This window comes from Gopherus flavomarginatus, chromosome 4, assembly GCF_025201925.1.
Source record: "Gopherus flavomarginatus isolate rGopFla2 chromosome 4, rGopFla2.mat.asm, whole genome shotgun sequence".
Lineage (NCBI taxonomy): Eukaryota > Metazoa > Chordata > Testudines > Testudinidae > Gopherus > Gopherus flavomarginatus.
The window spans coordinates 95,089,168-95,103,206 of NC_066620.1; the positions used below are offsets into that span (position 1 = coordinate 95,089,168).

A 14,039-nucleotide genomic window follows, 5' to 3' on the forward strand; every position below is an offset into this window, starting at 1 on the left:
ATGAAGGGTAAGCTTGAAAAAACAGCACACAATAAACCAACAAAATTTCACATCTTGTGTGCAAGATGTGTCATTAGCCCAAGAAAGAGTGCTGTTTTCAAGTAACAAATGGATTTCTTCTTAGCCAACACGGAAGCATCCAAAGTCTCAAGTATAAAGAAATTGCATCACTTAAAATACTAGTTTCACTTGCGCACAGCCTTTACTGACTCTTGATGCACATTTTTGTAAGTTAATCTTCACTAAGATTCAGCAAGAGAAAACGTCAACATCCCTAGCAACCTTCCTTATGATGGTGAGTTACCATCACCTTCAAACCCAATTTCACCTTCAACTGTTGCTTTGCAAGCCAAGATATCTGGTAGTCAAATGTTCACGTAAGGTTTTGGAGATAATTCACCTGTAATTACATTTCATTACACACTGGGACCCATACAGCTTCATATTTAGGACACTATTAATTTTATGGCTAGCATCTTTTCTCCATCATATATAGGTGACTACTTAAAAGCTTTCTGCTCACCAATCCAAACACCTAGTAGGTACTGCTAAATATAAACCAAAAATGAGACATATTTGACTAATGTTTTGGATCTATCCTGGTGTGAGCTGCCGGTATATATCACAGAAGACTAAAGTCTGCAATGCCAGTGGGTCTTTCCAACTCAGAGGATAGCCATGGTGATACAAGACGTGGAAACAGTTTGAGGAGAAGTGACAAATGGTGTGATAGGGCAGGATTTTGCAGCTGTAGTTTTAATCGACCTTTCCCCCAAAAACTCATAATCAGATCAGTTTCATTGGGGTAAGAGGTGTTATTCGAAGGAGTTGTCAGAGTTACAGGATCTCAAAATATTTCAGTGCTAATAGTTCCACCATACTTACTATGGGGGGTCCATTAACAGGATCCATGCAGACAGCCGCTCCAGGTGGGCAGTTGACATCTGCGACTGGATTCAGAGGCTCACAGATGTTAATATAGAAATCTGGAGTGCGGTCAGTTAACTCATCAGCAAATGCCTCATAATAACCAGTTCGATGGATCAGAGGGGAGAGGTCAATAACTGAGCTGCCATTCAGCACTGAGCATTTCACCTGTTAGAAAACAAATGTGATGCCTCTATGGAAACTGTCTATTATACAATGATACTTCCCTTTCTCCCTCTGGCCAGAGAATTAATTTCAAGTGGAATTAAATTTCAAATTCAATTTGGAGAGCCTCTAAGTAAAACTGCATTTGTTGCTGTTTGCTTAGCTACTGACAGTAATCTACATAATTTATATTTGTTAGAGGAAATGGGATTTTTTTATTTAATGTTTATGACTTTGGGCCCAGATTCGCCACTAAGAGAGAGACAAATGAAGAACTGGTGTGTAATTTCTTTGTCACACTACACTAAGTTCCTCCTCTACCTTGGTGGGTCCTGCGCTTATTGGTGGTTTTTCTCACCTCAGTGATCTTCCCCTCTGGTGGAACCCACAGTCTGGGTCAACTCCTCCTGTGTTTGATCAGGAGTTGGGAGGTTTGGGGGGAACCAGGGCCTGCCCTCTACTCCAGGTTCCAGCCCAGGGCCCTGCAGATCGCAGCTGTCTATAGTGCCTGCTGTAACAGCTGCATGACAGCTACAACTCCAGGGGCTACTCCCCATGGCATCCTCCAAACACCTTCTTTATCCTCACCACAAGACCTTCCTCCTGGTGTCTGATAATGCTTGTACCCCTCAATCCTCCAGCAGCACACCCTCTCACTCTCAGCTCCCTGCTCCTCTTGCTCCCAGCTCCTCACATGCCCCCATCACTGACTAACTGGGAGGCTTTTAACTAGTTCCAGCCAGCCCTTGATTGGCTTCAGGTGTCCCAATCAATGTAGCTGTCTTGATTAACCTGGAGTAACTGCCACTTGGTTACCATGATACCAGGGATTTGTTTAGCCTGGGGCTAACATACCTGTTCCTTACTACTTTACTGTAACCATCTGGCCTTGCCCCATCACAGTAGGCAGCCATAAAAATGTCTCAAAGGGTCAGCAAACTCAGTAGCAATCTCGAAATCAGGTCATGGGCGTATACTCCAAGTACAGCATTTAAGCCATTTAATTACAATCCAGTAAACTTTTTTTCCATTGTACAATCATGTTTCTCAGATTTTCTTGGTGCCAGAAAGTATAGTGTCTATGTTTCTCATAAATCATATGAAAGTTTTGGGGTTCTGAATGGTAGCTAGGAGAAAAGCAACTGCAAAATACGTCATAGACTTCTAAGGACAGAAGGAACCATTATGATCACGTAACCTTATCTGCGTAACAGGCCACAGAGCCCCACCGTGAAATTTCTGCATCAGGTCCATAATTCCTGTTTCAGCTACAGTATATCTTTCAAGGTACTCAATAGTGAAATGAGTTATCTTACAAGCTATCAAAAGCGTGTCACATTAACTCAGAGGTTAACATCTGAAAACGCCCTCTCTGCTCTTGTTAAGAGTACTCTCAGATTGGTCAATAAGTACCGAAACTAGAAATCCTTTGATTACAAGTACTACCTGGTAGCAGACTTGTACCTTTTACTGTAACACAAAATTATACTCACTGCTAAAAAAGAATTCTGCTATGAACTTCTTTATAAGTTACGGTACAATATGAGATGAGACCTTTCCCTTGAAATGTAGAATTTAAAGAACACCACTTTTGCCACATCAAGACGACGTTAACAAGAAGCAGAATGTTTTTTCCATTGTACTGTGTCTGTGGTTTCTGTTTCAGAAAGACTTGTTGATTCTCTTACCTCCTCCTCACAGGCTAAAGTAGTATGCCAAGAAAAGTAATGGGTGCATGTCTGCTCATCAAAGGACAAAAGCACAGGTTGGCTACCAGCTCCAGCATCAGACTTGCATACAAAGCTAAAAAAGCTTGTGTGTTTCAATTGAGCATTTGCAGGACAGGGATCTCCCCCTGAGTAGACAAGCTTCAACAGCTGATCCTCATAAATCAACATTTTACTCAGTCTTCCAGCATTAATTGGCTTCTGACCACCAATAATGCAGGCACCTAAATTAAAGTAAAATGGGGACAAAAGTTATTGGCTAGGAAAGAAAATGAATAATCTGATCGTACTGTGTAATTGTGTGGTAAATTACGATTGTTCCTTAAATCCTACAGTGGTCTTAAACTAGGACTAAAAGCATTCTGAATTATTACCTTTTCCCCCCCAAACAAGGTTTAAAATTTTTAAATTTTTCCAAATTAAAAAACCCCTCAATAGTGGTGCAAGTAGTTGATACCACATGTTTAAATATCAACATTTTACCAACATCAAAAGGGCATGGTGCCTGTAGAACATTCAGTCAAGATGAAAGGTAACAGGCAAAGTTTTACTATAGCCACTCCTAGTCCTGGCCCCCCATTCCTCATCTCCCCGCAAACATTTGGAACTAGACATTTGCTTCTTTTAAATTATAAGGATGCAAAGAACATTAGCCCCTGAAAAACCAGAAATGGACTTTTTGTCTAAGATGAAATAAGGTAGGTTACTTGCCTATTTGATGGGTGTTAAGCCCTTTGGGTATTAATATCTCTTTATATTAGAGAGAGATCAGTATAAATTACTCAAAGCAGTTACAGGCAGACAACATTTGAAGTGATGATGTTAACTGTCATCCTTTGTGGAATTACATATTTATCTGGTAGACTGTAAGAACTCTGACAGGGGTACTACTGCAGCCACCATGGGTCAGAATATGGGGCCACACAGAGTAGCAAAGGACATTATACCTGACATGCTGTGATACTTAGCCATAAATGGATCAGTGAAGTGTGGACTATCAGTGTTGATTCTCTTTTCAATTCTAAAAGTGCAGTTTGCGTGTCATCAACTAAAGATTGTTTAAGAGAGAGGAGAGTTCTAATTCCTTCACCCCAGCCAGAATCCCACAGCTTTGTTGCATCAGTGCAAGTGTTTCTATACTAAATCTTAAACGTTGCCTGCCATAGGCTTCCAAGGCCTGTTAGTTCAGTTTTACTACATGGCAGATAACACCTTACCTACTACTGTAGTGGACACTTAATATGGGAGAACACCACTGTGTCAGTCTTCTAGACCAGATTAGTCTGCTACATAAAGATTTATTAAACATCCTCTTAACAGGTCACCACTGGAAGTCTGATTTAGGGATGGGATTAGTACCTAGTGTAGACTACATTTATACTAAATTACTCCTGAGGGAAATCTGCATTACTGTGTGCGTGTATATTTAATGAACCCTGTAGATTTTTTTTTTCCATGTAGAAAAAAAAGCTGCTGTCAAAATGTTGAAGCAGTCCTTCCTTTTTCCCCACTAGAGGGCATTGTAGCAACAGACCAAATTTGCAGCTCCCAGCAGCAAGAGAAGAGAGCTGCCTTCCCAGCACTTGTCAGGCCAGGAGACAGGGTCTGTGGGGTGCTGGAGAGGGGTGTCAGACAGGTGCTCATAAGGGGTAATGGGGGGGAGGACAGACTGGGGCAGGGGCTGAATGAGAGTGGAGGGAGGTGCAGAGACACACAGCGATGGGGGAGGGGAGGAGCTACATAGGGTCGGGGAGTGGTTGAGTGAGGGCACAGACACACAAGTGGACAGGGGCAGGTGTGCCTGACTGAATGGGAGAGTCTAGGGGCCAGCCAGGGTCTGCATGGGGGAAGCTCGCTAACAGTCTCTCCCTGTCTTCCCCCCCCCCACCCCCCCAAAAAATAAAAAACCTGTTCCATACTTTTCCCCATACTAAACAACCCTTGAAGTTCACACCCAGGCTCCTTCCGAGCCATTTACTTCACTCTCCCTCAGCCACCCCGTTACCTGACACCCCCAAACCTTTGCACTGCTTCTGAGGGGTGTGGAAAATACGGTTCTGTATTGTCATATAAATCAATTACTCAGAGTTCTGTATTAATACGCCTAGTAAGGAATCTATTTGGCAAAAAACATTTCCTGAATCTCTTTTGTTGTCTGTATTGTTACAGACATACTTGATGACAGGTATGTTGAAATAAATGAGCAAAAATAATTGAAACTGGTGTGATTATATTGTGTTATTTTGACAAAAAATATGCTGAATTTTGTAGAATTTGAAAATATTGTGCGTAGAATTAATTTTGGCACAGAATTCCCCCAGGCATAACTAAATGCACTAGCAGAAGTGCTCTTCTGTCTCATGATAGCCACTATGCCTTGTAAGTGGTTTCCTAACATACAGGTCTGAATTCACATTTATTTCCTTAAATTTGAGTGCAGTTTGAGGTTGTTGGAAGAAGGGTCACAATACATATCCAAGGGGGGTCTCTCTTACAATTTGGTAGCACTTGTATAACTTGTCATGTTAATAAAGTCTCACTGAACTGAAATGGAGTCACAGCTGTTCCTTAAATAGTTTGGCTGAAAAAACTTAAATTATATTGGTGACTGTCACATGTCACTCCACAACCTAAAACAGTTTAATGGAGTTTCTGCTGCTTGTTATTTGTAGTGTTTCTGGTCAGTTTTGCAATCAGCTGTTTACAAGTGATTGGGCGGGGGGGAGTTTAGTTTTCTTGAAAAGAGGCAGATTTCCATCTTCTGGGAACCATATCTTTCCCTGATTTTTGTTCCAAGTGCCAAGTGTTTTGTTTTTTTGTTCTTTTAAGACAGAGGGCTCAACACAAATTCCCAAGTCTTGTCCCAAAGCAGAGACCCATAGCATGCTGCCTGAACATGCCCAGAGGCTGAGAACTCTGAAGAATTCAACAAAGGACTAGCCCTATTCCCTGCTTGCAGTCAGAGCTACGGGCCTGTCTCCATGGTCCAGAGAGAAGGGCTTCTGTTTAGACATGGACTGAGCAACAACATTCACTTCTCCACAAAAAATGTTGTCCATTTCTAACTCCATTGCTAACATGTTACATTTCTTATGATTTTAAAGTATTTTGCACCACTGAGTCCCAACCAGACTACCTCTATCTCCCCACGTATCAGTGCATTATATTCCATTATCTCTTGCCCACTTGTATGTTTTAGTGTTTAATACTGTGAGGAAAAACAGGTTTTTCTTTAGGCAGAGTGTTTCACTGACTGATCTATTGTTAGTGTTGTGGCTTACTATTTACAAGCACAGAAGGTAAATTCAGAAAAAGCAAACAAAACAAACTTACCAACCCCACTACCACATGGGCTTTTAGCTTCATTACAAACATTCAGCTGAAGCGTTCTTCTTTTCTTGCTGTCATAGAGTCTGTAGCCAGACTCTCTCTTTAAAGAATTCAGGTCAAAGAGATGGCCTGCAGGGAGAACAAGGAAGAATTTATTCCTTTTGCAGAATCAAAATAAATAAAATTGAGTCAAACAAGCAATGGCTTTTTAAAGAGATGCTTAAGAATCACAGCCCAGCGCTCCTGACTCCACAGGATACCCTAAAGGCACTAACCAGTTTTGACAATTATTTGCCTTTTAAGCTACTTCAGAGGAATCCAATGCTGGAATTTTCTGAGGCAACAATCCGTTCAGGGTCTGCCTTACCTGTAGCAGGGTTGGTTACTCTGCAGTCATTTTGAACATTTCTTTTCAGAGGACATGCAGCAGCAGTGAACCATAAGAAAGTATATTCACATTCTTCAATAGTAGTTACTAATTCTGGTTTAGACTCCTGAAAAACACAGAAGATTTGAGAGAGATGAATCAAAGTATCTTCACATAGGTACGGCAAACATTTAAATGTAACAGACTGTCCTTACTGCATTTACCACTTAGGCCAAATCTATCTAGTCCCACTCTGGTGGGAAAGCACTTAGACTCCTATATTCTGTTCTGGTCATTTTATACTGACAAGGCAGAAGAAGATCAGAGTAACAGCAACAGAAGTGATGATGGGCAGGAGAGATGGCATGAGGAGAGTTAAAGAACTCAGCTTGTGAGAGTGGGCTGTGATGACTAAAAAGGTGAGAGCCAGGTAACAATCTGTTAATAAATATTTTCAGGGTGTGAACACAGAGGGTGGCATATATAATTGTGCAACAAGATAAATTAAAAAGGAACATTTAGCCCATATATCAGGGCAGGAGGAACAGGATTCTTCAAGAAGTAAGGTTATTTCAGCTGTGTAATACTTTCCCACAGCAAGTAATGGAAACTCCACTGCTGGGTATATCTGAAAGCTAGAGAAAATGTTGGACTACGTACTAGAGAGAAAAACTCTGCACTAGCAGGCATATTAGAAATGAAAAAGACCTTTCTGGTCAGTCGCTCAAATTCTAAGAGTCTCAGATCAGGAGCTCAACTCCTTCCTTACATCCCACAGCTAGTTCCAATCCAATTGCACCAAAAGGGTTTTTGCCTCACCCCAAAATAGCGGTGAGCATTTTTCCTTCGCAGAAAAGTGGATACGTCACAGCAAGATAAAACCCTACTAGCAGTACCATACTTACAACTCTGCTTTCATCACACTTGAGGCGTATTATTGTTGTCCTTTTGCGAATTTTGTCTGGACATGGCTCCCCATTTACATACTTTAGAACAGAAATGCCATTTTCCCATCGTGGTCCATCAGCAACCTCACCTAGATTTATATATTTGGAACCATCCACTAAGCAGGCAGCTGCATCTGATGGGCAAGACCCTAGACAAGAGACGAATGCAGAAATGTGATGTTTGCTCTCTGTGACTCCATCACCAGTTGTCCTAACAGTTTAGTATGCATGTTTATGAAACAAGGGATTCTTAAACATATATCCTAGCAGCAAAGTGCTAATGCTACTCATCAACATCACTTTAAAAGAAATGCTTAGCTTGACCGCCACTTTAAATGGGTGACCTCAGTCTTGAAAAGAACGGATTATGTTAATTTTGGACACTTAGTCACTTGGGACACTCATCCTCAAGGGCTCTTTGCTTCCTTTATACAGCTTCACCTCCCACTCACAAGGTCATGCAGCAGCTGAAGGAACCAGCCACAGCTGTGGCTGCTAGAAGGGAGGTCTGCTACTGCACGGATCAGCTGCCAGAATACCTGCCCCTAGACACCTGGCAAAGAATCTAGGATAAGCTCCATGGGGCTAGAGAGAAGCAACCTTCTCAAAAGGTCACCCTCCTCCAGTGATGCTCTTCTGTGCCATCTTGCCCACCCCCAAGATCTATGGCAGATTTAGAATAAAGGGGGAAGAGCTAGAGAGTAGTGAAGACAGACTGAGGTGGTGGAAGTAAAGAAAAGAGCTGCGGGGGAACTCCACCATTGGTTACAATGAAACTGACCCTAAGCACTGGCCTTCACTCTGCTGCCCACAAGCCACAGCTGTGCCTGGTGATCTTTTGTTTTGCTGTTGGCACAGTGGGGAGAGGAGACAGGGCTGTCTCTCCTCCTGTTTTGATCCCACAACTACCAATGACATTTAAATATGTATTTCTCTTGCTCTTACCTGCCCCTGCATGTAGTACTAAAGACTGGCAGACATTAATATAGTATTTTTGTGTTGAGCCAGACATTGGAATAGCTTCCCAGTTTTCTCTATGCCGTGTCAGAGGTGAAAGATCAAATGAGTTTCCTTTGTCGTCTCTGCATTAAACGAAACAGTTTTACATTTAGATGAATCAAAGCCACCTCCAAAAGCAGACCACCATGCTGGATCAACAATTCTGCACTGATTCATGGGAAAATGCTACATGCAGGAAGTGTCTGGAACTCCTACACCAACAGTAGGTTATTAGCAGCATCTCAGCCAGGTCTCACCTCGTAGGTTTGCCAAGAGCAGCCATTAGATAGAGGATTCTCTGTAACATCGGTCCACCCTATCTAGGTCCCTAGCTGGCGCGTCTTACTCAAAGCACAGTGATTGCCAGATTTGGGGTCAAGAAGGAGTTATCCCCCAGGTCAGATGGGCTGGGGCACTGGGGATTTTTTTTTTCCTCCCTTCCTCTGAAGCACAGGGTATGGTTAACATGCTAGGACCAGCTGGGTCTCTCTCACCTAAATCAATTCCCTGGCACTGCAGAGACCTCTGGCACCTGGGGACCTCAGTCTCCCCTGATCCCTGCCTGTGGCACACAGTTTAATCTTCTGAGGATTAAATGCTTTAGTCTAATTAAAGTCTCGGGGCTTACTCTAGGTGTATCTGGGAAGAACTTCATGAACCCTGATATACATTATTAGATCCTCTAGTCTGAATTCTGGTCTCGTCTGACCTTAATAGCTCTGTGAAACTGACCTAGAGAACTATTCAAAAATGTTTTACTGGGAAAGCCTCACAAATTATCTTGCTTCTAGGAGGATCAGAGAGAGCGCACGCGCTGGTTGTCAGCTACATTTCAACACATACAGACAAATTCAAACATTAGGTTCCAATTTCCATCATACATATCTCTCCTTTTCAATGGTTCAAAACCTCAACACCAACAGCTTCATATTATCTCTGGCCTCTCTTTCTGCTCCTTCTCCCGCCCCGTCTAACAATGTTTGTTTGTTTTGACACTAAACTGTCAAACCTTCCTGACTTGCCAAAAGCAGTCTATTCCCATATACAACATTAGTTCATAAGCTTAAGTTTGTTTTCCCCATCCCAGAGAATTACATTTGCACTTGTCCATTGGTGATACACGTTACAATTTAACCCATCGCAAATTCACATTGGATCACATTATCAATGAGAGAAAATAACGGCTGTGATCATAGCTGCTCATGCTGAATACAATGTCTCCTGAATAGGCACACATCACAGTATCAGCAGTTTAGGTCAGAGTGAAGCACAGCTTACTTGTAGGAGCATTCTATGGATCGAAAGGGTGGACAGGCATACTGGGTGTGCCATTCAAACAGGTAGGTACAATCGGGAGTTTCTTTTAGAAACACTGGCTGAAAAAAAAAAAAAAAAAAAAAAAAGAAGGAGGCAGAGAAGTTTACATTTCACTTCTCTAAATACAGCAGTGAACAAAATTTCCCCTACTTCCTCATTTGGTTTTCGAACATTAGTGCAGTTAGACAAGACACCAATCAGAGATCTAACAGTATACAGCTGAATGCAGAGGATACCTTCACATGTTACCAGTCCTAAAGTTGTGTATACACAACCAGAGCTCAGAAAAGTGCCATTCATCAAGGGCATGTAAAAATGTTACCCACAGGAAAGGGTCAAGAACCAGTGGCTCTTCTAGAGGACTGTAGGAAGGGAGGAGTAGCAGAGCAGCATAAAGGCCACTGTTTCTTTAACCAGGAAGGAAATGGGAAAAGAGGAAACAGAGTGGTTAGAACTGTTTGCTTCTGCCCAGTTCCTCCAAAATGGGAGTAGGCAAGCAGAGCAACCCCATAGCCACTGGTCCTTTCAGAATATGGGTTAGGGAAAAAGGAGCAGAGGGATCAGGAGGAGGAGGGCCACCTTCACCTTCAAGGTGATACTGAGGGCTACAGAAATAGCCCTGTGAAGATGTAAATTAATTGCATTTATGAAGGGACAGATTTGGTTCATTGGGGGGTGGCAGAACTGGAAGTGCCAATATGGCCATAAAAAAATAAAGCAGTCCTGGCTTTGGAAAGTTGGGGCTTTTGGGAACATGGCAGTGCAGCAATATATTTCTTCCAAACTAAGAGGCCTAATCCTCAGACGAGTATATTCCAGGAAGTTAGTCATGCTCTGCAATGCAGCTCTTCTGGAAGTTTGTGTTTCAACTTGGCATAAAGCACACTCTTACTAAGCATCAGGCAGACTTAAAAAGGTGGAATCTACCACTGTTTGTAGGGGCAAGATTAGCATGATCAAGATGAACATATTTCCTAGAATTCTGTATCTTCTAATAATTCATTTACAAGGTATATTTCTTATAAAAAATATAATATCTGTTAACGTGTAACAAAAGAATGCCCTGTTCTTCTGTAGGACAAGCTACTCATTCTCATGCCATGCGTTTTACACTTAAAATCAAATTATTCCCTTATAAAGAAAGATCCTTTTCCAATCTCCTTTAAAAGCCAGTTGAGGGATCATGATTCAGCTTCTGTAGTCATAGTAATTCTCCAGTAAGAGGAATGGTGCTGGAGATTTCCCTGAGGTCCCCACATCATGCCAGGCAGACATCCAGATGTCACCTCAGGGTGCCATTCATTTAGCTGCTGATGCATTTTCTATCTAGCCACATTATCCCACAACTAAGGAGGACAACAAAATAATTTAACTCAGTCAGGAATGGGGGGAGGGAGGCAGTGAGAAGTGTTGTTTCAAGAAAAAAGTGTAATCCTTCTTTAACAAGAAGATACATAGTTTCCCTTACACTTGTCTCCCCAGCCCTCTGAGTATGGTAACTCATATGAATAATTTCAGAAACTATTCTTTCTGCAGTTCCCAAAGACTTCAGTGTACAAAAGATATACTAACCTCCAGAGTGTTGTGATCACAGTAAAAAAATATGGCAGTTGAGCGCTCATATATTTTGTGACATCTCTCCCCACTGGTATAGTTGATTTTTATTAATCCATGTTCAAAGGTCAGCTTCTCAGTATATAAACCTTTTAAATTATATAGAAAAAAGTTGAAATAGAAGCAAATTACTATTTGAATCTAAATATAGAAAGCTAATCCAGTACATTTGCATAGTTCTAGTCAATACTTCTGCCAGCAAGGTCACAAGGACTAGGTAAGGGACAGTAAGTATACATTTCTGCCCATACTGTCTCAGATCATGACAGAAGTTACAGGTTTCTGGTGATATTAGGTTTTTTAGCTACATTGAATAACTCAATCTTAGCTGTGAAAAAGAATTTCTATGCAGAAAGACTGCCATATAGTCAGAGGCCTCGTGTGCTCTTCTGCAATGTCTTTACCATCATTGCCAGCTAGATCACAGAACGTGTACAGTTCTTCTCTCTACTCTGGAATCATCCTGACATTTTTCGCTGAAGCCACAGTCCTTCATTTGCCAGCCAATGTAGCCACCTCATCTGCCCCTTAACTCCCTTCAAAGCACTATGTTACAAACAGCCTCCAGTAAGAGAAGGGACTCTGCTCCCCCACAGCCTGTCATTGACACTTGTGCATTAGCCAGTGAAGATTCATAGAAAGTCGCGTCAGCAGATGCAGTGCTCTCAGTCGCTCCCAACCTGAGCATCTGATTCACTGTGGTCTGTACCCTATAGTTGAGTGGCAGTATAGGACTTATTCAAAGCTGATAACTGGATATGGGGCATCATTGACTAGAGTCAGAAGGAGATGGTAAGGATAGCGTCTAGTTATGCAGAAGCCATTTTAGGAACACAGAAGTAGGAGCTGCTCCTTAAATGATGTTTTACTAATTTATATTAAGATCTGCTTGGCAGTGGGTTCTGTACTTCTCAGAGATGCACAGTGGCACTGAAAAGCTGCACTCTCACTTCCAGAGTGACATAGCAACCCTCTCCCAACTCCTCTCAATAAACCCAACAACTACTATACCTGCTACTTTAACAGAGTGGTCTTGCTTCTTTACTTGGCATGACGACACATTGCTCAGACGATTCACCTGAGGGCACGCTTCTGTTATTCTCTCACAGACTCTGAAATAGTAGTCATATTCATCTGTACTCACTGCCTTCTCCTTCTCAGAAAGGGGCCTCAGATCATACACAAAACCGTACCTTGGATCTTTCACTTGACAGTTATCTCCTTTAAATCAAAAGTTAACAGAAGGCTTAAATTGCAAATACATTAACAGCTAAACACAAGCTATGCAAGAGAGAGAGACACACACACAGACAGACAGACACACACACACAGACCTGCGTCAAACCTGCACAAAATGACAGTCCTTACTAGGCAGCCTCCTGCCGATCACTCCTAAGAACCCTAGAGTAAAATTTTGCTCCAAACTTTATTGGAAGGCCACTTCAGTTAAAGCAACTCATTTCTGTTCATGTGAGAAGCCACTTAAGAGTTTCACTCTTTTATTTAGCTTTTCGTGACAATTAAGAGAAAAGCTCAACAATTTAATAACCTCTTAAAATTGTTAGATTAAAAACTTAAAATTTTCACTGTTTTAAAGCAGTATTCAAAAATAAACTCATGAGACAAAATATGGCCACAGATCAAAAACTGTCTAGGAAGCAGGACAGAGCAGGATTAGTCAACTTTCATCATGCTAAAAGGTTAAAAGTGGAGGAGCGCCAGGTCCAGGACCTTTATTTATTAATCATCTGCAAATAGAGAATGAGTAGTGAGGTAGCAAGGAGGAGAGCAGTTTTGGATGGGCAGCTTATCCCACTTCTGTCTAGTGCAGCACTCTTACACCTTTCTCTAAGCATCGGGTGACAACAGTGGACAAAGACGACTCAGGAATTGCCACTGCAGATCAGATCTATGTTCAGACATCATAATGTATACTTACGTAACTTTATTTATATATCACAGCTTTATTTAAACGTAAGAACTAGAGTAGTTGTGGATTAAACTGCAACTTGAAGAGGCAAACCCTAAGATGGTGTAAGTCAGGACAGCTTCACTGCCTTCAATGGATGGAACTACACTGATTTACACCAGCTAAGGTTCTTGTGCCACGTTTTTAAAACACAGATTTTAATCAAACCAAGACACCTGTGTGTTGAGAATCATCACCATATATTTAGAGCTATTCCCTCCACATGCCACAAGCTTACTAGGGCCTAAAGAAAGGTAATCTTAATAGGATTGGCCTTTGCAGCAGTACTGATCCTACAGCATTATCAAGAGTAATAATAATGGTTCAGAGTACTTTTATAACAAAACTTCTGATTTTTGCTTATACATCATTAACAATTTAAACAGAGAAAAACTAGGTTCAGGATCACAATGGCACACAGAAGTTACCAGAAGGCTTCTTTGGAATTCATGACATTTAACATTAGAGCTTGAAATAAAAACGTACCCAGCTCCAACCAGCATGACGGCTAAGTTTATGAGCCTGAGTCGGACACCTGTGCTGCCACACCCTACCCAAGGGTTACACTTTGTAACTTTCGTGAAGCACAGCGTACCATAAAAGTACACAACTTGTTTCTTTGTCACCATCACAGGTCAGTGGATTTTTCAGATACTAAAAGCTCTCTCTTCATAACC

The 14,039-nt window shown here is 41.7% G+C and overlaps 1 protein-coding gene across 2 annotated transcripts in view; it reads right to left on the bottom strand.

Annotated features, from left to right (window-relative positions):
* IGF2R (insulin like growth factor 2 receptor) overlaps positions 1-14,039 on the bottom strand; it is a 91,228-nt gene that overhangs the window by 25,556 nt on the left and 51,633 nt on the right. For both annotated transcript variants that reach the window (XM_050948984.1, XM_050948983.1), the window contains exons 27-35: positions 12,405-12,614; positions 11,352-11,482; positions 9,741-9,838; positions 8,409-8,545; positions 7,422-7,612; positions 6,517-6,643; positions 6,153-6,278; positions 2,781-3,043; positions 886-1,095 (exon numbers count right to left, since the gene is read on the bottom strand). In XM_050948984.1, coding sequence (XP_050804941.1) covers positions 886-1,095; positions 2,781-3,043; positions 6,153-6,278; positions 6,517-6,643; positions 7,422-7,612; positions 8,409-8,545; positions 9,741-9,838; positions 11,352-11,482; positions 12,405-12,614 — 1,493 coding nt within the window. The remainder of the gene's footprint in view (positions 1-885; positions 1,096-2,780; positions 3,044-6,152; positions 6,279-6,516; positions 6,644-7,421; positions 7,613-8,408; positions 8,546-9,740; positions 9,839-11,351; positions 11,483-12,404; positions 12,615-14,039) is intronic.